This window comes from Esox lucius, chromosome 12 (genome assembly GCF_011004845.1).
Source record: "Esox lucius isolate fEsoLuc1 chromosome 12, fEsoLuc1.pri, whole genome shotgun sequence".
NCBI lineage: Eukaryota > Metazoa > Chordata > Actinopteri > Esociformes > Esocidae > Esox > Esox lucius.
In genome coordinates, this window is record NC_047580.1 from 16,585,557 (window position 1) to 16,607,777 (window position 22,221).

At 43.0% G+C, this 22,221-nt stretch overlaps 1 protein-coding gene across 6 annotated transcripts in view; it reads left to right on the forward strand.

Annotated features, from left to right (window-relative positions):
* klhl17 (kelch-like family member 17) overlaps positions 1-21,895 on the forward strand; it is a 28,161-nt gene extending 6,266 nt beyond the window's left edge. For all 6 annotated transcript variants that reach the window (XM_034296058.1, XM_020052060.3, XM_010875558.4 and 3 more), the window contains 11 exons: positions 1,181-1,422; positions 4,474-4,595; positions 7,967-8,188; positions 12,602-12,718; positions 12,869-13,082; positions 13,297-13,441; positions 13,946-14,113; positions 14,383-14,471; positions 14,610-14,683; positions 15,001-15,182; positions 17,699-21,895. In XM_034296058.1, the coding sequence (XP_034151949.1) occupies positions 1,209-1,422; positions 4,474-4,595; positions 7,967-8,188; positions 12,602-12,718; positions 12,869-13,082; positions 13,297-13,441; positions 13,946-14,113; positions 14,383-14,471; positions 14,610-14,683; positions 15,001-15,182; positions 17,699-17,927 (1,776 nt within the window). In that variant the 5' untranslated portion in view covers positions 1,181-1,208 and the 3' untranslated portion in view covers positions 17,928-21,895. The remainder of the gene's footprint in view (positions 1-1,180; positions 1,423-4,473; positions 4,596-7,966; positions 8,189-12,601; positions 12,719-12,868; positions 13,083-13,296; positions 13,442-13,945; positions 14,114-14,382; positions 14,472-14,609; positions 14,684-15,000; positions 15,183-17,698) is intronic.
* Positions 21,896-22,221: the final 326 nt, after the last annotated feature.

Consider the following 22,221-nt stretch of genomic DNA (forward strand, 5'->3'; position numbering starts at 1 on the left):
ATCTATTCTTTTAATTGCAAGCTTTGCCATGAAATAAGCAGCAGCAGCAGCATAGAAGTATTGCTACACCTGCACTTTCCCTTTTGCTAAAGGCTGTTAGTTGAATTACACACAAACAAATGTTAGTTTTCTTCAAGACAAACAATAATTGTATCTGGGTTAGTTGCTGGGGCGAAGAAGAGAAAATAAAAACTCCTCAGGATGTTTTCAAAAAGTTGAGCAAAGCAGTTTCTGTAGTTGAGCTCTGACATGCACTGTGAAGTGTGGGACCTTATGTAGACAGGTGTGTGCCTTTCTAAATCATGTCTAAACAATTGAATTTGCCACAGGTGGACTCTAGAGACATTTCTAGAGACATTTTAATGATTAGCCTAATGTGGAGTGTCATGCCAAAGGGTCTGAATACTTATGTACACAAACTATTTCTTTCACATTTTCTAAAACATGTCAGACATTTCTAAAAATGTTTTTGCTTTGTCTTTATGAAGTATTGTGTGTAGATTGATGCAAAAATACATTTAATAAAATGTGCATTTTATGCATATACAACACAACAAAAATGTGGTGAAAGTGAAACAATCAGAATTATTCCAGTTAACACTGTATATAGTGTTATTACCAGCTAAAATACACTTAAATAGTTAACATTTTTCCTCAGATGGTAGCTGTTTCATTGTCATATTATACTGGTGTTCAACCTTCCCAAGTTCTCCTGTCATCCCACTCCTCCAGAAACTCCAAGTTGAAGCTCTAATCTGCTATAAGGCCATTTTGGAACCAGTTTAACATTTAGGCTAGGATAACAGAGTCTGCCAATTTTGAGAAAACGTCTTAAATCATACCCTTTCTAAATGAACTCAAAAGTTACTCGAAAGCCACCTCTGTTGCCTTCGTTCAATGCTTGCTATGTTTTATGTTTATTATTTGCACTGTCTTCTTTCCAGAACTGGCTTGTCAATTTCCTTTGAATGTTGTATGGTGTTTTAATCATGAATGGATACCACTATCTTTATTAAGGGATCCTAATAAACATGTTTCGTTCTAAAAATCAACAATCCTAAAATTGTCCATTAAATGAAAGGATGAAATCATTCAGCCAGGCAGCAAATGTATTTGCGGTAAGTTTAAATTGTGTTGTATTTGTATGAAACAAACCAACAGCTCGCCTTGTGTGTTACAGTCCCCCCGAGTGAGGCTCAGGAGGCACCATGATGGAGGGGGGCATGCAGCTCCTGAACCGCGACGGCCACAGCATCTCGCACAACTCCAAGCGCCACTACCACGACTCGTTTGTGTCCATGAACAGGATGCGCCAGCGCGGCCTGCTCTGTGACATTGTGCTGCACGTCTCCAATAAGGAGATCAAGGCTCACAAGGTGGTGCTGGCCTCATGCAGTCCGTACTTCCACGCCATGTTTACAAGTACGTATGCCTCTGAATGCTCTTCATCCGTGTACTTTCAAGTCTATACTTCTAACATCGCCTATTTTTTTAAAGCATTTTCTTCCTGAATATGACAATGGAGTTGCGGTGTGTTTGGACGGGCCGGAGTTCCGATTCTTGATTTGTAATGTCATGTATTTGAAATACAGTTCAGTAAAATACAACCTCTGATAATTTCCTATATGTTTCCTATATGATCGAATGACAGCTCAGCTCAAATGTAAACATGCAAAGTGAGTGTCCGACTACAAGGATAATGTACAGTCTACACACCCCGGTTAAAATGCCAGGTTTTTGTGATGTAAAAGAATGAGACAAAGAGAAATCATGTCAGAGCTTTTTACACTTAAAAAGTTTACGTTCAATTCAATTGAAAAACAAACAAATCTTTGAGGGGGAAAAATGAAAAATAAAAACCTTACAGTAACCTGGTTGCATTAGTGTGCACACTGTCTTATACAGTGGGTATGGAAAAGAATCACCCTACTTTAAAATAATAAAATGTTGTTGCTTTGCAGCCTGAAATGAAGACGGACACAGTTTTTGTTTCATTCAGCTGTATTTACTCAGTGCAACTTATAACATCCAAGTGAAAGATATAACCCCAACATGTCAGAAAAAAATAAAACAATAAAAAAATCACTGAGTTGGAAAAAGGATCACCCCCTTGTGTCAGTATTTTGTTGAACCACCTTTTGCTTTAATTACAGTCTTTAGTCTGTTGGGATATGTCTCTACTAACTTTGCACATCTAGACGTTGCAATATTTGACCACTCTTCTTTGCAGAACTGCTCAAGTTCAGTTAAATTTGATGGTGACCGTTTGTGGACTGCTGTCTTCAAGTCATTCCACAGATTTTCAATGGGGTTTAAGTCCAGGCTCTGACTAGGCCATGCAAGGACATTCACCTTTTTCTCCTTCAACCACTGTGTGGTCAGTTTTGCTGTGTGCTTTGGGTCATTGTCATGTTGGAAGGTAAATCTTCTTCCCATTGACAACTTTCTGGCAGAGAACAACAGATTTTCATCAAGAATTTGAGAGTATTTTGCCCCATCCATTTTTCCTTCTATCCTGACAAGTGTTCCAGTCCCTGCTGCAGAAAAACAACCCCATAAAATGATATTACCACCTCCATGCTTTACGGTAGGAATGGTGTTATTTGGATGGTGAGCTGTATTGGATTTTCGCCAGACATATCGTTTAGCGTTGAGGCCAAATAATTACATTTTTGTCTCATCTGACCATAACACCTTTTTCCACGTGACCTTAGAATCTTCAAGGTGCGTTTTGGCAAAGCTCAGTCGTGACTGCATGTGGTCTTTCTTGAGGAGTGGCTTTTTTCTTGCAACCCTCCCATACAAGCCACATTTGTGGAGAATTTATCCATCTCCTGCCTGTCCACAACTTTATCCCGGAGATCTTTTGACAATGCCTTGCCACCCATAGTTGATTGTTTTCTTCAGTTGCACTACCAAGGACTGAAATGCTTCAGGAAAAGCTTGTTTCATGCTGAGCTAATCAAAATGACCACAGCTGATCACAGTTGAAAGTAAATTTTTTCCTGACAAGTTGGTATTATATCTTTCACTTGGATGTTATAAGTTGTAAATACAGCTCAATATTGTCCGTTTTCATTTCAGGCTGCAAAGCAACAAAATGTGATTATTTTAAAGGGGGGTGATTCTTTTCTATACCCAATGTTACTGGGGATGTGCCTGTGTTCAGATTTACCCAATCACATTCAAACCCATGTTAAATAGAAGTCATTACACACCTGCCATCATTTAAAATGACTCTGATAATCACAAATAAAGTTCAGCTGTTCTAGTAGGATTTTCCTGACATTTTCTTAGTTGCATCTCAGAGAAAAAGCCATGGTCCGCAGAGAGCTTCCAAAGCATCAGAGGGATCTCATTGTTGAAAGATATCAGTCAGGAGAAGGGTACAAAATAATTTCCAAAGCATTATATATACTATGGAACACAGTGAAGACAGTCATCATCAAGTGGAGAAAATATGGCACAACAGAGACATTTCCAAGAACTGGACTTCCCTCCAAAATGTATGAAAAGACCAGAAGAAAACTGGTGAGGGAGGCTTCCAAGAGGCCTACAGCAACATTAAAGGAACTGGAGGAATTTCTGTCAAGTACTAGCTATGTGCTACATGTGACAACAATCTCCCGTATTCTTCATATGATTGGGCTATGGGGTAGGGTGGCAAGACGGAAGCCTTTTCTTACAAAGGAAAACCTCCAAGCCCGGCTGAAGTTTGCAAAAACAAACATCAAGTCACCCAAAAGCACGTGGGAAATGTGTTATGGTCTGATGAAACCAAGGTTGAACTTTTTGTCCATAAATCCAAGAGGTATGTTTGGAGCACAAAACAACACTGCAATCACCAAAAGAACACCATACCCACAGTGAAGCATGGTGGTGGCAACATCATGCTTTGGGGCTGTTTTTCTTCAGCTGGAACCGGGGCCTTAGTCAGGGTGGAGGGAATTATGAACAGTTCCAAATACCAGGCAATTTTGGCACAAAACCTTCAGGCATCCGTTAGAAAGCTGAAGATGAAGAGGAAGTTCACCTTTCAGCACAACAACGACCCAAAGCACTCGTCCAAATCCACAAAAGCATGGCTTCACCAGAAGAAGATTAACATTTTGGAATGTCCCAGCCAGAGCCCATACCTGAATCCAATTGAACATATGTGGGGTTATCTGAAGAGGGCTGTGCACAGGAGATGTCCTCACAATCTGACAGATTTGGAGCACTTTTGCAAAGAAGAGTGGGCATATATTGCCACATCAAGATGTGCCATGCTAATAGACTCCTACCCAAAAAGTCTGAGTGCTGTAATAAAATCAAAAGGTGCTTCCTTTACGAAGTATTAGTTTAAGGGTGTGCACACTTATGCAACCAGGTTACTGTAACTACTTAAGTGTATTTTAGCTGGTAATAACACTATATACAAGTTGGCTCAAGACTTCATTATGTGGAAAACTGTTGTTGTCTCTGGTCTTGCAGATGAGATGTCGGAGAGTCGGCAGACCCATGTGACCCTGCATGACATTGACTCACAGGCGTTGGAGCAGCTGGTTCAGTATGCCTATACAGCAGAGATTGTGGTGGGAGAGGGCAACGTACAGGTACGGAGAAAAGACTTGCTGCATATTTCTATAGCTGCCCCTTAAACACGGCCCAATTCCCACTAAAAGGACACTTCGTATGTGCACTTCGTAGGCGGCAATATGTATATTCCCAGCCAATTAGGTATATTCCCAGCCAATTAGGTAGAACTCCTACTCTTTAACGTATTCTTAAAGGATGTGTCTTAAAATACTGGGCAATCATTATTTTGCAAGGTAGTCTTGAACTAGAAGATTGTCAACTTTTATGACTATAATGCCTAGCGAAGTAATCATGTCAGAGTTCACTATTTAAACATTTGTGGATAGTGTCAATCTAGCAGCCATCATCCGGCTGTGTTTTTTTACACTCTACATTCTAGAGAACGATCGGTATATTGCTTTGCTGATGTATCTGGAATGATAGGGCCTTTTCTATTCTATTCGCTTTTGGGCATGTACTATTGCTCTCTTCTCGTAGTCCCTAAAGGGTGGACTAGCATATCCAAGTGCACCCTCTAGTGTTGACAGCTATCAGGACATGTTTACTTTAGCTGTGAAAAGCATTGAGAAGCCCCTGACTGTAGTGTGTAATTCGGGGCAAGGCTCAATGTGGACGGAGTCAAACGTTTGACTCCACTTAATACCACTTAATGTAATATTTCTTATGATCTTCAAAACTGAAATAAGTTTGTATTCGATGTCTTCCTTGCACAAACGTGTGTGGTGTTTGTATTCAGAAATGTAATATTAAGTGGTAACAACTAGAGTATGTGAGTGGAGTAGAGCTGATGGAAAACCCGCTCATCGCTCTCTGAGCAAAGGTTACACTCTGCTCCACGTCTTTCCCATCGCTCTGCTCAAAATCACTGCGCTTGCAGGAAAATTATTGTAACTCCAAATGCGCTCCATTAATTTTTCGTTTTGTCATAATTCAAACTTGTTTTGTCATCTGTCAATTTTGTGATTATGTATGTTGAATATTCATTTTATATATATATACACCAAGCCATACAGTATTTTAATGAAGGCTAGCTTGTTATTAACAACATGAAGGGATGGGGATAGGCTATAAGTAATCATCATTTCAAATAGTCTACAGATCGATCTATCTTTTAGACAAAATTCATACACTCAAACAAGTAGCAAGTATATAATCAGTTTAGCGTTAATTGTATACAAAATATTAAAGTATTTCCAACACACTATTGGCTGCTCCGAAAAATCTGATGATCAGCATTTCTTAACATTTTGCCTACAAAATGTATAAATAAAATAGAAAAAGTATCAAATAGCAAATCACATTTTAAGCACTCAATTAGCATTTAATTAGCGTATACATTGTGTATGTTGGCTGTAAAAACTAAAATACTAAATTGAATTGAAATAAATTAATAACATGATGCTAAATGTCTGTCTATAGTAACTTGGAATTCCCATTTAGAACCACGAGTTTGGCCAGAGGCTGTGGCTTCAGGATCATGTTATGATGATGCATTTCTTCCCATTGTTGAAGGCTACTTCTCAACCTCTCTTTTTGTGCCCAGCGAGGACCATTGCAACTGTGTAAAGGAGAGCCGTCGCATTTGTCCCTAAACTGGTTATGCACCAGATCATCCCTTATCAACCTCTCGGTTTTAAATGTTCCATCCATGACAGCAGCTGGGACAAGATGCCCATCTTAAAAGTGCCGCATGTAACGAGTGGAAACATTCTGTTATAGGGTAGTTTTCCAATAATATTATAATTAACAGATAATACAACTATTATCACATTTAATTATATATATATATGACCCTCTTAGCAGAGGTCAGAGCCAAAACTTTTCACCAAGGGATGACTAAATATAGACTCCCCATTGAACCCTTCATGACACGCCGAGATCGCACACTCATACACCTTGAGCGTGCCAGGGGATATTTGCTGATCAAACAGACGTTGCAGGAACAACAGGACACTGCCCATGTCCCAACATAGGGGGTCAACCCCCGCGTCCTCGCACCAGCGGGCAAAGAGCCTCTAACAACCAGCATAGCTAGCCAATGTGGAGGCCGCCCTCGCACCCTGGAGGCCGCCCTCGCACCCTGGAGGCCGCCCTCGCACCCTGGAGGCCGCCCTCGCACCCTGGAGGCCGCCCTCGCACCCTGGAGGCCGCCCTCGCACCCTGGAGGCCGCCCTCGCACCCTGGAGGCCGCCCTCGCACCCTGGAGGCCGCCCTCGCACCCTGGAGGCCGCCCTCGCACCCTGGAGGCCGCCCTCGCACCTCGAAACGTCTCCAGACCTCGACTACAATGTCGGGATGAAGACTCCACTCGTCGTCCCAGGGACCTCCCCGAGACACCAAGTCCGCGCCCACACTGAGCTCTCCGGGAATGTGAAGAGCCCTCAGAGACCTGAGGTGCACCTGTGCCCATTACCCAGATCTTCACCGCCAACAGGTGGAGGGACTCCAAGGAGGAAGAGTCTGAACAACTCCGCACGGCAGAGAAAAAGTTCTGGAGGTGGACGGAGCTCTAGCCTGGCCGGTCACCTCTACCTCTGACTCCGAGGAGAGAGAGGACGTCAGCAAGAGGGACCTCCTCGGGCAAAGTACGCCAGCCTGTCCATCCTCAGGAGGACTGTGCGGGCGCTGCACACAGGCTCCTCTTTGGCGCCGTCGTGAGCATGCAGCAGTCCCAAACACGCACAGCAAAGTGTGTGCGCGTCGACCACCGCGTCAAGCTCACTACAGCGGCATGCTGACAGGGAAGTCGGCAGCCAAGGCGCCGGGCTAGCAGGGACCACTCCAGCGGTCGAAGATGGTGAAGCCATCCTTGCCTTAGTGGAAATCACCGCAGACTGCATACTTAAACTTTTCTCGTGAAAAAAGTTTAAGGGAGAGAGTGAGATCCTCTTTTATAGCCATGGGGCAGATGGCTATGAGAGGTGTGATTTGAATATTTACATTTTCATTGACTGCCTATTGGCTGAGGGGTAAACCAATAGGAGCAAAGCCCCTATGGGCAAAGCTTCACGAAGTAGAACCGCACATTAATGCACGCGCACATATACGTGCTTATGCAAGCATGTTGGTCATCATGCGTGCTTGTGGTTGGTGGAGCTGGGGGTGATTTGAGCTTTGATGAGAATTATTGCTTTGCTTCGCAGTTCCTCACAGTTGTTTGTTTGGAAACATTACAGTTATTATTATTATTATTATTATTATTATTATTATTGTGGTGAAAACCGGGACAATGTGGCAATGATTGTCGGGACCCAGCTAGAAACCAGGACGTCTGGTCACCCTATATTATATTCCTATCCTCTTATATTATAATCGACACCTTTCCTATATCATTCCTTGCATATTATTTTAACACGTTCCATGTCACTCCTTTTTCTTCCACTTCCAGACATTGCTGCCAGCAGCTAGCCTACTGCAGCTCAATGGGGTTAGGGATGCCTGCTGTAAGTTCCTCCTCAGCCAGCTAGACCCCTCCAACTGCCTGGGCATCCGCGGTTTTGCCGACACCCACTCCTGCAGTGACTTGCTCAAGTCGGCGCACAAATACGTCCTGCAGCACTTTGTGGAGGTGTCCAAGACTGAGGAGTTCATGTTGCTGCCGTTAAAGCAGGTAAGGCTTAGTTTCAGCAAACAAGGTTTAAGTTGCAAAACCCAGACAGAGGATCTGTTGCCCTGAAATAGGTCAGCTTAACGTTTGTCTTCTCCCTCTCCTTTTTTTTCTTTCACCCTTTTCCAGCAAACGGAGGTGCACATCTGGTTGTGTTCTAACCTTTCTTTAACCCCCTTAAGGGCCTATATAGAGAGCAAACAACAAAGACGAGTATGTGGTTTCCTTCTCAAAACTCATTAGCTGGATATACCTCTTTGTCTTTCTAATATTAATTTTTAATTGTGGTCTCTATCGCCCTGAACCGATCTGCTTCTTATTTCAAGCCGACTCAGTGTAACAGTTATTGTAATAGTATGCATTGTATTCTTCCTTTGGCTTTATATCACAAAACTATTACAAATGTTAAAGTACAGATTTTCACCTTTGGGGAGTAGGAGTGTACTTAGTTTCACCATTTTGAAATATCATTTTTATGCATAGGGAATATTTTCAGGCCCCTGAAAGAAGTCCACACTTTAACATCAATCTAATTGTTTGGTTTCAAATCCAAAATTGGGAGTATGTGTTGGTGAATGTAGGTTTAAATCACCACTGTAATAGACAGGACCAATTTAAACCGTGAACAGCTGACCAAAACAGTACACTTTACTATTTAACCACTCCTTAATTCTATTACATCGGTGTTTGATCCCTTTCTTTTGTGATGACCTTGCCTTTTAAAAAACAGAGACCGCTATTAGTTTAGCAAGTATGATAGAGATGACAATTTCCTCATCTCATCACCTCAAACGTGTGTGTGAATAATAAAATTACAGACTTCTACATGCTTTGTAAGCAAAATCGGCAGTGTATCAAATTCCCCCTAAATACCCCACTGTATTTAGGGGGAATTTGATACACTGCCGATTTTTGCTTACAAAGCATTTAAAGGTCTGTAATTTTTGTCATAGGTACACTTCAACTGTGAGTGACGGAATCTAAAACAGACATCCAGAAAATCACATTGTATGATTTAAGTAAGTAATTAATTAGCATTTTATTGCATGACATAAGTATTTGATACATCAGAAAAGCAGAACGTAATATTTGGTACAGAAACCTTTGTTTGCAATTAGAGATCATACGTTTCCTGTAGTTCTTGACCAGGTTTGCACACACTGCAGCAGGGATTTTGGCCCACTCCTCCATACAGACCTTCTCCAGATCCTTCAGGATCCTGTCGCTGGGCAATACAGACTTTTCATCTCCCTCCAAAGATTTTCTATTGGGTTCAGGTCTGGAGACTGGCTAGGCCACTCCAGGACCTTGAAATGCTTCTTACGGAGCCACTCCTTAGTTGCCCTGGCTGTGTGTTTCGGGTTGGTGTCATGCTGGAAGACCCAGCCATGACCCATCTTCAATGTTCTTACTGATGGAAGGAGGTTGTTGGCCAAGATCTTGTGATACATGGCCCCATCCATCCTCCCCTCAATACGGTGCAGTCGTCCTGTCCCCTTTGCAGAAAAGCATCCCCAAAGAATGATGTTTCCACCTCCATGCTTCACGGTTGGGATGGTGTTCTTGGGGTTGTACTCATCCTTCTTCTTCCTTCAAACATGGCGAGTGGAGTTTAGACCAGAAAGCTCTATTTTTGTCTCATCAGGCCACATGACCTTCTCCCATTCCTCCTCTGGATCATCCAGATGGTCATTAGCAAACTTCAGACGGGCCTGGCTTGAGCAGGGGGACCTTGCGTGCACTGCAGGATTTGAATCCATGATGGCGTTGTGTGTTACTAATGGTTTTCTTTGAGACTGTGGTCCCAGCTCTCTTCAGGTCATTGACCAGGTCCTGCTGTGTAGTTCTGGGCTGATCCCTCACCTTCCTCATGATTATTGATGCCCCATGAGGTGAGATCTTGGACAGGTGTCTTTTATACAGATAACGAGTTCAAACAGGTGCAGTTAATACAGGTAATGAGTGGAGAACAGGACGGCTTCTTAAAGAAAAACTAACAGGTCTGTGAGAGCCGGAATTCTTACTGGTTGGTAGGTGATCAAATACTAATGTCATGCAATTAAATGCAAATTAATTATTTAAAAATCATACAATGTGATTTTCTGGATTTTTGTTTTAGATTCCGTCTCTCGCAGTTGAAGTGTACCTATGATAAAAATGACAGACCTCTACATGCTTTGTAAGTAGGAAAAACTGCAAAATCCCCACTGTAAGTTTAAGCACTCAGCTTGTCTATACCAGACAGTTCAGACGTACACAACGTTTTTACATTTATTGGCCACAATCCATTGGCCAACAGTAAATTGGGTAGACTGTGACATCTGAAACCAAGATCTTTAGCGTTTTCTTTTTTTTCTTCCCATCCATCCACATATTTAGGTAACTCAGCTGGCAATCCTATCCAAAGCGACTTATGTTATTAATTGATTTAAAAAACTATGTAATTCTTGTTGGGCGGAAAGGGTTGAGGAGGGGAAGAATGAGTCAATCGAAAGGTGGGGAAGATTATGTTGCCATGATGATTTTAGGTTTAGGTTAGACCTTGGGCCCGGACAATGGGGTTAACATCCCCACTCTTATGATAAGTGCCACTGTATTTTACGTTGCCATAGAGTTAGGAAACATCCCAAAACATCTGTTTTAACATCCTGTTAGAAAGAGAGCCGGTTCACAGCCGTGGGGCATTGGGACAGCTCTGCATCAGAACAGGATTTATTCACCAACTGGTCTGGAGTATCTTTGAGCTCACTGAGCTGTGGAAGTCTGATATTTTCTGCTGTTAGACTTGAATGGACTTGCAAGTACAGTGTTGATATACACACAGATAGTTGTTGTATTCTGTCTGACTGTGTCTATTCCTTATGCCACTCTGTGCCTGTAATTCCTTCAGTATTGCTGTCAGTATAGAGGGAGCTACAGTGTGGGGCAAGAGGCTAATTCAGGATTAGAAAAGGAGGCTGGTTGGGTCATGATGTGTCATGCTATTGTTGTGCTGTGGGGTCTTGTAGTTCCTGCGGGTTAGCTGATGCTCTTCCTTTGGGGCTACAGCTTCCTCTGGTCTCCGTCGCAGCTGGCCGTTCTACTTTACCCCAGCCCTGCCCAGTCTCACTCTGGGAGCATTGCCAGCCTGTCTGCAACACACACACCCACACACTAGTGTACAGCCACACATAGTAATACCGTGATATAGCAGGGCTAGCTACAGTCCTATGAATATGAACAAATGCTGGACAGGGCAAACTATTCATCATCATTTTAATTTTGATAATTGGTCCACAATATACATCTGCTTATTATCTGCTTATACATCTGATTTATTTTCAGTCAAGCCATACCTTTTTCCTGAACTAATGATATAAGAATGCCTGTATGTCTCTACACCTCCTTAACATATTTTTTGTGACTGTGCCTTCACATTAAGGTTTTTTCCACTTACGTAAAACACCATAGTTAACATTTTTGCTGTGAAATTAAATCTTATGTTGACTAATAAAAACATAACTGAAATATTGTAATTGGATACATCTCCACACATCTGACTTTAACCATCTTTGACAGTACTTCTGAGTCTGGGTAAAGGGTCATCCAGTCTAGACTTGCAGTTTCATATTTTTTGGAGAAGGCAAAAGATTTTCCTGTACATTGCTCCATACATTTTTTTTGTCTTAGGTACCCCAGTCCATGTCAATGACAAATATCCCCATAACATGTTGCTGCCACCATGCTTTAAAGTAGGGATGGTATTATTTGGGTGATAGAATGTTGGGTTTGTTCCAAATGTAAGTCTTTGAACTCGGAGACCTTTCAGTTTTGTGTGTAATTGTATGATTTGTTTTCCAAAAAATAAAAAGCTTAAGTGTGACATGGCGTAAAATGTTATTAATGCATGAGGTGTTGATTTTTTTTGTTGAGAAACATCAAGTGGGTGTAGACTTTCTGTAGAAACTGTAAATGTCAGGGAACAATTAATAAACTCTTTGCTAGTGTCGTTCGAAAATGTTTGAATATGTGAGGTGATGTGTTGACGCAAGATAATGACTGAAAGTAAATTTGTAATGGAGAAATTTGTATTCAGAACTTGTTTGACTGAGTGAAATGTAGTCCTGCAGTTAGACTAGACTGCATAGTCCTTGAGACAGTAACCACAGTGCTGCTGGACTGAGCAAACATTTTTCAATCTGCCCTTGAGCAAGGGATTTCACTGCTCCAAGGTGCCATTGATAATAGGGGGAAAGGTGATATGCAACAAATTCATTCCAATTTCACTCATCGATATAAAACATGAATTGGCACCCACTTATCAGGATTTTCTCTTTCTGACTTCATCTTTTAATCTCTCCCTCACCTCTGTTCCATCTACACATTTCTCCCTCTCCTCCTCTTTCATCTCTCTCCTATACCCTCCCGTGTCTGAAGGTACTGGACCTGATCTCCAGTGACAACCTGAATGTTCCATCGGAAGAGGAGGTGTACCGGGCTGTGCTGACCTGGGTCAAACATGACATCGATGGGCGCAGGCAGCACGTTCCCTGGGTAAGAAGCAGCGATGTGTCACTCGGGGGTACGACGTCGGGACTGTGGGTTAAATCCCCACTAACGCCACACGATACGTGATTGTATAGAAACCTGCGCTCTCCGCAGTCCCTTTGGATGAAACGCGTACTCTCCCTCTGCCCGCTCCAGCTGATGAAGTGCGTGCGTCTGCCACTGCTACGGAGGGACTTCCTCATGACCAACGTGGACACGGAACTGTTGGTGCGCCACCACTCTGAGTGCAAGGACCTGCTGATTGAAGCCCTGAAGTACCACCTGATGCCCGAGCAGAGGGGCGTGCTGAGCAACAGCCGCACAAGGCCGCGCCGTTGCGAGGGTGCCAGCCCCGTGCTCTTCGCCGTCGGTCAGTGTGCCCCTGAAGTTACCCCCCAGGGTACACACACACACACACACACACACACACATACACACACACCTGAAACGAGTTTGGAATGTCACTCAAGACGGCAGTGCATACAATAGTTGTGGTTGTTTGAATTGGGACCGTTGTCGACCCTGGTTGTGTAAGTAATATTATGGTTACGTTGTTGTTGGGTTTTTTCCTTGCCCGTGCCCAGGTGGGGGAAGCCTCTTTGCCATCCACGGTGATTGCGAGGCGTACGACACGCGGACGGACCGCTGGCATATGGTGGCGTCCATGTCCACCCGGCGGGCACGTGTAGGCGTGGCAGCCATTGGCAACAAGTTGTATGCAGTAGGAGGGTAAGAAATGACCTCGTCGAACGATGGTTCTACCCGGGAGAGGGAAACTCAACAGAAGGACCTGTGGTCACATGGTCAGGTTTTATTCTTGCCCTTGTACTTCACGTGAGAGGTAAAACAGCATATGCTATGCACGGATAATTGTCTGGAATGTCAGTCAGGAATGTACCCAGGTGATGCTGAAAGTCTTTGTGAAATAGATAAACAGATGTCACATTAATTGAAATCCATGTCAAACGGCTTTTAATAGTTGACATTACAAACAGCGCACCTCAGACCACCATGCCAGAGGAAGGGCTTTTAATAGCTGGGTTTGGGTTTGAAGGCAGAAACCGAAGGGCTCTGGGCCAGTAGTCACAAAGAAAGAGTAGCAATGCAGATCAATCCTGTTATATATCTAATGGTGATAAGGTAAAATCACTCCTAGACCAGCGCTCGGAGTGTGCATGCAGATCCTAGTGGCAGATGCCCTCCTCTCTCTGGTATACTCTGTCACTCCCTCAGGTACGACGGTACCTCGGATTTGGCCACTGTGGAGTCCTATGACCCAGTCACCAACTCCTGGCAACCTGAGGTTTCGATGGGGACCCGTCGGAGCTGTCTGGGCGTGGCGGTGTTGCACGGCCTCCTGTATGCCGCTGGCGGTTACGATGGAGCTTCCTGTCTCAACAGGTACACTTATGTCACTTAGCGTTTGTTGTGGAACGGTTAGTTCTGCTGTCACCGTGGCTTCAAATCTGTCCCGTCGCCATTTTAATGTGCATCCTAATAAAGTGTAAGGAACATGAATGTGGGCCGTTTCCACTGTTTAAAGGCTATCCGCTTTGAAGTGAATAGATCTGACGCTGGTGGTCTCGGCAGGTGTGACCTGTCACAGGTGAGATTGTTGTTCTCTGTACGCTAGTAGGGTATGTAATTAGTGTCCCTTCCCGCCCCAACAGTGCCGAGCGGTACGACCCTCTGACCAGTACCTGGACCTCGATAGCTGCCATGAGTACCCGTAGGAGATATGTTCGTGTGGCCACTTTGGGTGAGCAAGTGTGGCCCACCTTAAATAGATTTTTGTCATCTGTTGAGAGAGGGCACGTCAAACATAATGAATTCATGCAAGCAGAAATCTTGGGGCTACACCTCTTCTGTGTTTTTCTCTCTCTTTCCCTCTCCGTAGATGGCAGTTTGTATGCAGTGGGAGGGTATGACAGCTCCTCACATCTAGCAACAGTGGAAAAATATGAACCACAGGTAAAGACACTGACCCAGATTAGGCCTAAAGACGAATCTCATTTGAGTAGGATATACGTTTTTTTTTTATTAATTTCAGTCGTCTGACGAAACCAGCTTAATCGCTGCATAAAGAATGGTGAACATAGATAATGTAGTGTAGTTGGAGCGGTCTCGTTGCTGTGAGTAGGCCTAATCTGGATAAACTGGCCACTGAAGCTAAACCTCTGCCCAAATCTAAAATTAGCAGCCACATTTTGAGTTAAATCGGCACTGTGATGTCCCTCAAAACTCTGACCATGTGACCTCCAACAAGCCCATATGATTGGTCGTAACAGAGTAACGCGTGGACAGCCATCGCCAACATGCTGAGTCGGCGCAGCAGCGCTGGGGTGGCTGTGCTGGAGGGCATGCTCTACGTTGCCGGGGGCAACGATGGCACCAGCTGCCTGAACTCGGTGGAGCGGTTCAACCCAAAGACCAACGCCTGGGAGGGTGTGGCGCCCATGAACATCCGAAGGTGGGCACCTCCAGTCACACCACCGTTTCTAACCGCCTCTAAATGCATTACCAACATTATCTTCAGTTGCTCCTCAAATGCCTTTAGAATACATATTCATTTAAGTTTAACTATGTATCTGATTTAAGAATTTGTTTTATTCTTTAAAAGTGTAGTGTTTCTCATGTTTTTGGTGCAAGATCAAGGTGATAAACAATAATTGCATATGTCTCAAAAGTGCGAACACCTACCTACCTTGACCTTCCTGGTGGAAAAAAGTGAGTGTGAACAGTGAGACACAGAATAACAACAAAAAAATCAAAAATGTTATAAATTGATTTGCATTTTAATGAGTGAAATAAGTATTTGACCCCTCTGCAAAACATCACTTAGTACTTGGTGGCAAAACCCTTGTTGGCAATAACAGATGACAGACGTTTCTTGTAGTTGGCCACCAGGTTTGCACACATCTCAGGGGGGATTTTGTCCCACTCCTCTTTGCAGATCTTCTCCAAGTCATTAAGGTTTCAAGGCTGACGTTTGGCAACTCGAACCTTCAGCTCCCTCCACAGATTTTCTATGGGATTAAGGTCTGGAGACTGGCTAGGCCACTCCAGGACCTTAATGTGCTTCTTCTTGAGCCACTCTGTTGCTTTGGCCGTGTGTTTGGGTCATTGTCATGCTGGAATACCCATCCATGACCCATTTTCAATGCCCTGGCTGAGGGTAGGAGGTTCTCACCCAAGATGTGACAGTACATGGCCCCGTCCATCGTCCCTTTGATGCGGTGAAGTTGTCCTGTCCTGTTGATTCCTTAGAGATCGATTTTAGTCTCATCTGACCACTTTCACCCAGTTCTCCTCTGAATCATTCAGATGCAAACTTCAGATGGGCCTGTACATGTGCTTTCTTGAGCAGGAGGACCTTGCGGGTGCTGCAGGATTTCAGTCCTTCACACCATAGTGTGTTACCAATATTTTTTTTTTGGTGACTATGGTCCCAGCTGCCTTGAGATCATTGACAAGATCCTCCCGTGTTGTTCTGGCCTGATTCCTCACAGTTTTCATGATCACTGCAACTCCACGAGGTGAGATCTTGCATGGATCCCCAGACCGAGGGAGATTGACAGTTCTTTTGTGTTTCTTCCATTTGCGAATAATAGCACCAACTGTTGTCACCTTCTCACCAAGCTGCTTGCCGATGGTCTTGTAGCCCATTCCAGCCTTGTGTAGGTCTACAATCTTGTCCCTGACATCCTTGGACAGCTCTTTGGTCTTGGCCATGGTGGAGAGTTTGGAATCTGATTGATTGCTTCTGTGGACAGGTGTCTTTTATACAGGTAACAAACTGAGATTAGGAGCACTCCCTTTATAAGTGTGCTCCTAATCTCAGCTCATTACCTGTATAAAAGACACCTGGGAGCCAGACATTTTTCTGATTGAGAGGGGATCAAATACTTATTTCACTCATTAAAATGCAAATCAATTTTTTCTGGATGTTTTTGTTATTTTGTTGTTGTTATTCTGTCTCTCACTGTACAAATAAACCTACCATTAATATTATAGACTGACAATTTCTTTGTCAGTGGGCAGACGTACAAAATCAGCAGGGGATCAAAATACTTTCTTCCCTCACTGTAACTGATTGTTATGAAAGCATTTCAACACTGTTCTGATAGCCAGAAAGTTTACTTAACTGGTACCCAATTAAGTGTAAACCAAAAAATAAATCTCATCTAGATGTTTTTTGCCCCTGAAAGAGCCAGGTATGCATAGAATATGGGTTACAATCCTCCAACCATCATACATATACTGGTAGGAGATCACCACTGATGAGTATCACATGCTTGTGCATAACCTTGGTTGTGTTTTGACATGCCCCTCATTTATGGTGTCAATGTGCTGTGAGGTATATACCATACATGAAAAATGGCACAATCCAAAAATCTAAGAAAGTAATTTTTCTCAGATTGACAATGAGGTCCAGGTGGTATGGTCACGTGTTGAGGGAATGTCAAAATGATCGTGTTAACCCACTCCATTGGGGCTTGCTTGGTTAACGTACACTATGTCATGTTCCCATATTCCACCAATTGGCACGGCGTACCCATGGCCTTGGCTTTGTATACATTTATGAACATTCACAAGCGAACGTTCATGTTGATATTCATTTTTCGCCACACATTGTGCTTATGTGTGATTGATAAATGTGCCCCCAGGAATGTGCAGCCATTGACTGTCCCTACACTTTTCTGGGTTACTGGGTTACTAATCCTTCAATCCCAACGTGACCATTTTGGAGAGGAAGTCCAGCTAAGGCTGTCTTTGAATGACATTTAAGCCATCTGCTTAATGACGTCAGTAACTGGTAGATGGCGTAGTGTATATTTCTGGTTGAAGCAGAATTTGGATACTGTTATTAATAGTTTGCCAATTGGTTCCAACGTCTCATGTACTGTAACAAGGTGGCCCAGAGGCCCACACAACCCATTCAGACAGTGAAGGTGTTGACTGAAGCCGGGGTTGTTGTCCCTGCAGGAGTACCCACGACCTCGTCGCCATGGACGGCTGGCTGTATGCGGTGGGCGGCAACGACGGCAGCTCCAGCCTCAACTCCATCGAGAAGTACAACCCGCGTAGTAACAAGTGGGTGGCGGCCTCCTGCATGTTCACGCGGCGCAGCAGTGTGGGCGTGGCCGTGCTGGAGCTGCTCAACTTCCCGCCGCCCTCGTCGCCCACACTGTCCGTGTCCTCCACCAGCCTTTGACACGGGGTTAGGCTCCGGCTGACCTCGGCCTCGGCCGCCGCTGTCACCGCCACGCAGCCAGGCCCCAGCAAAAAACGCAACTGCTCTGTGTGAAGTTGGAGGGGGGGGGGGGTGATTCAGGTAAAGCATGAGTGGTGAAAAGGGGTTCAGGCGGTTAGAGGGGGCAGGGATGGTGGACAGAGGGGGCAGGGTGGAAGAGCGAAAGCTGGAGACAGATTAACACAGAGGGGGCTGCTGATTCTCATGTGTTCCTATTTTCTGAGGTCTCACTGTATTATTGTAAAGAAACCAACTCCTAGTCTCTCTAAGAATACAGAAGATGTAATGTTGAAAGACATTGGGGGGGGAAAATAACTATTTTCATCCTTTTGCAATTCAGTGCTTGAAACATCGAACGCAGACGGTCACTTAGTGTATCATGTGTACTGTAACTGTCTTTGGTTTGTCGTTCTCTGTCCTCTGAAAAATCTATATTTTTGGTTTTTACCATTTTTGCAATAATATATATAAATATATAGGTATAGAAATGAATGATTTTAACTTAGGAATGTAGCTTTCAACCGGTTCTGCCATGCATGCTTACTGGCTTGTGTCCCGGCCTGCAGGAAGAGAAATAAGCTGTGCTGCTGTATGTGTCACACTGGGTGTCAGTAAGGAGCCATGTTGTTTAGCATCCTACTCCACTGATTATCCCGGGGTAGTATTTGCCACTTAGATGATGCAGATCTTTGGTCACTTTATCATTTTCCTCTTAAATGTTAAGGTTAGGAGTGGGGGAGGAAGGCTGGTCCGAAATCAACCCAAGGGAAACTTCAACCAATGAGCTGGAATAGGAAAACAAATATTGATTATTGATTTATCATTACTCAAAATTGTAAATTATTTTAAATCCTTTTTTTATATAAGAACAGAGAATATTACATTTAATTATATTTCATATTTATTCCGTCTAGATGATTTATTTCAACTATTTGAAAGATGCTTTTTGGAAAGCAAATGGACCATTCCTATGACTAAAGAGTTCTGTGTTTTTTGTTGTTCTTAAATTAATACATATCATGGATGAAATTGGATGTCAAAAGAGGTCATTTGTGCGTAGAGTTGTTTGGTTATAGCATCAAGTGTATCCGAGTGAAGAGAGGATTCATGTGGACGTCTTAAAATTAGTAAAAAATGCCAAGGCCTATATTGATTAAAACCTCACAGAGTAGGAGTGCTGATCTAGGATCAGGTTCAGGTTATAAACCCCTTTCTATGTTCGCAAACATACTCCCTGCCACGTAGGTAGCAGAGCAAATGGAGTCAATCAGCACCGTGATCCACAGTAGGCACTAGGACCCACAACCTGGGGCAAATATATTCGGCTATGAATCATTGGTATGCCAGAATCTGTGGTTTGCCAGAGTCAGTGAAATGTCAGACTCAAGGGGGAACAGAAGTCTGCATGAATAAGCCTGTATCTTAGTTCCCTCAGCCATCACAGGCCTGCAGAGTAGGGTTCCTCCTCAATGTATTTCATTATATTCATGTCGTCTTAGTCCATTGTCTTTATTCATCACAAGGTTTTTGTGTGTGTGCGTACCTACATACGATGTGGCCAGATACATGGTTGAGCCTGTCTTAGGTTGTCCCAGTTTCAAAGGTGGGGTGTTACCTGTCTGTGGCTAACCAGGCCTTTTCACTGGCCACATTTCAAGCCCTGTGGGACTGTAGGCAGAGTTACTGTCTGCACTATGAAACATGCTGCACAAGCTAATAGCAAACACCATGTTTCCCCCTCGAGTCTTTAGGGATACCACTTCCACAGTGTTGTCATTGATACAGGCTCCCGTGCTTGACCACAAGTGACCACCTCGGACTACAACGTCAGAGCCAGCACCATCCATGTATATAAGATCTTTGGTATATTCACATATATGTCTATACCTAAGCTCATTTGTGCTTACACCCCCAGGTGACAGCCACACACCCAAATCCAGAATGTTATACCTGCATTCACACACACCTCACCTACAACTGGAATCTTAGCATCTGTTCAAGCAACAGTGGAAACAACATACGCGTATAAGAACCAAAAAAGTATGTTTTGTAATAGAAGTAATGACAAATGTTGAATGGGGGGAAGTTGTGAGGTCCTTGAACATCGTTGATGCTTGTGCTCAACGTCTGTGTTGTTTAAAGAAGAAACATCATAGTGATTTGAAAGTCAAAACTGACTCTAGATCAGCACTCCTAACCTGAGACATGAATGCGGGTAAAGGTCTACTGAAATGTCTGTAATAAGGATCACAGTTAAGTGAAAATCTGGTGTTCCATTAAGCCATGACAGAAAGTAACTGGTGTGACTACAAGTCTTTGCGTTTATTCTTTTCTGAGTTACCGTGACAGAAATATTTTTTATTTTATTTATTTTTCACACCTGTCAGATGCATGACGCAACCGGCGCCGTTAGTAATTATGGCAACTGATGTCCAATAATGCCAGCTTATTGCCCACTAGCTAACTGTTAGAGCCCAATCTGTTGTATCTGATGTTACAAATAGTTGTATGGCGCTTCTCAGCATTGAAAGAGTGCTTTCAGATTTCTATGAAATATGACCAATAATGAGCTAAAATCTGAGTGCAACCATGTTCCTTCTGTAAAAGTTCAGTATGTTATAGCAGCTTTTCTGTCTTAAGGTGAGCATGCCTCAACAGAATGCTGTGCGCATATCATTTTCTTTAAATATTCAAGAAGCCGACTGCCTATTGGCCAGCTCATCCTCCTCAGGAGTATGACATCATCCTCTATGAGGAAATGGCAAGTGTTTTTAATCTTTTGGTTATTTGTTTTTGGCCACAAATATGAGTATGGGTTAACAGAATATAAACTTTTAAATATTTAAGAGCTGGACTTTCATGTCATGTTAGCAAAGTAACAAAAGACAAATCTTAAAACTTGACACTAACAGCGGTAATGTGAATGTGGAACACCTATGGTGCTGTTATTTTGTCTAACAAACCCTTCGTTTTATACTTTCACTTAGAATACCTCACTCCAGTATGGTTGACAAGGATCCAGATTGACCATGTCAATGCTGACAAAATAGACGTGTAAACATGGGATATAACTCCAGCTCTAATGATACTCTGGAACACGTCTACAAGAATACAACCCTTAAAATTAAGGGCTGGTGAAAGAAACGTAGTTTCACCATAATCAAAACTGATACTTGGGATAAAACAGCTGTCTCAGCCACAGGTACGAAAGACCACAATTGGTCTTAATTTGAGTTTGAGGTTAATTAGGTTTAATCAATATGTAGCACAGTGTGATAAGATGTCAAACTTCTGAGAAGTTATTTCCTTTCCTTTTTTTGAAGGATTTTGTTAGTCTGGTTTTGTTTTTCCAGGATTCTTTTTTTTTTTTTTTAACTGCCCTTATGTGTCTCTGAGGTATAATTTAGATCTCCAGGAATGGTGAAGTGTCTTGTGGTTTCAGTGGTCTTCTCTGGAATCATGGGCAGGTTGTATATGCGTTGTTTTAAGACTTCTTTTCAGCGGCCTCCTGAAAAAAAAAAATTTCTAATTTTTTAATCTTATTTGATCTGGTGTCTCTATAGACACCCACCCCAATAGTAATAATATACAAGTAGAACATTTCAAAGCAGCTACATTCTGCTGGCTGTGTTCTTGTGTGTTTGTATTGTACCATAACTGAATACCGCACACAACCACAAATCACATTGGCCTCCATGTAATTGAGTCAAATGTAAATAAGGAATTATCCCGGTTAACAGATTGAAACATTAGTGCAAAGTGACTGCAGCTTTTTCGGTTCACCTTAATTGTTCATTGTGATGTGCATTATTTATTTATAATAGGTTATATTTGTCATATTTATGGAGAATCTTCAAATCAATTTTGCACTATTGTGAAATGGAGCAATACACTGTATAGAAAATAAATAAAAGTGTTTCCAGGTGTGAGAGCCTGTGTTGTTTATGGAATGGATTTTGAACGCAGCACCTTTTGAGCAAAATATGACATTACAACATCTTAGAACATCTTGTGCTAGTAGGGAAGGTTATGTTAAAGGTTGTATTTCTAACAGTGCATGTTTGGTTGTGCGTGTTGCTATGCCCACTACTGTATCATTTAGTTTATCTCCATGCTCTCCTTTCACACTGATCTGAGTAGACAGCTGAGCACTCTCACTTTACCCCTCATGACCTCAGTCACATAGTATGAACACCTGTGGCTGCCTTTGCATGCGCACAGTGGGAACACACACACACTGCTTTTGCCTGTACAT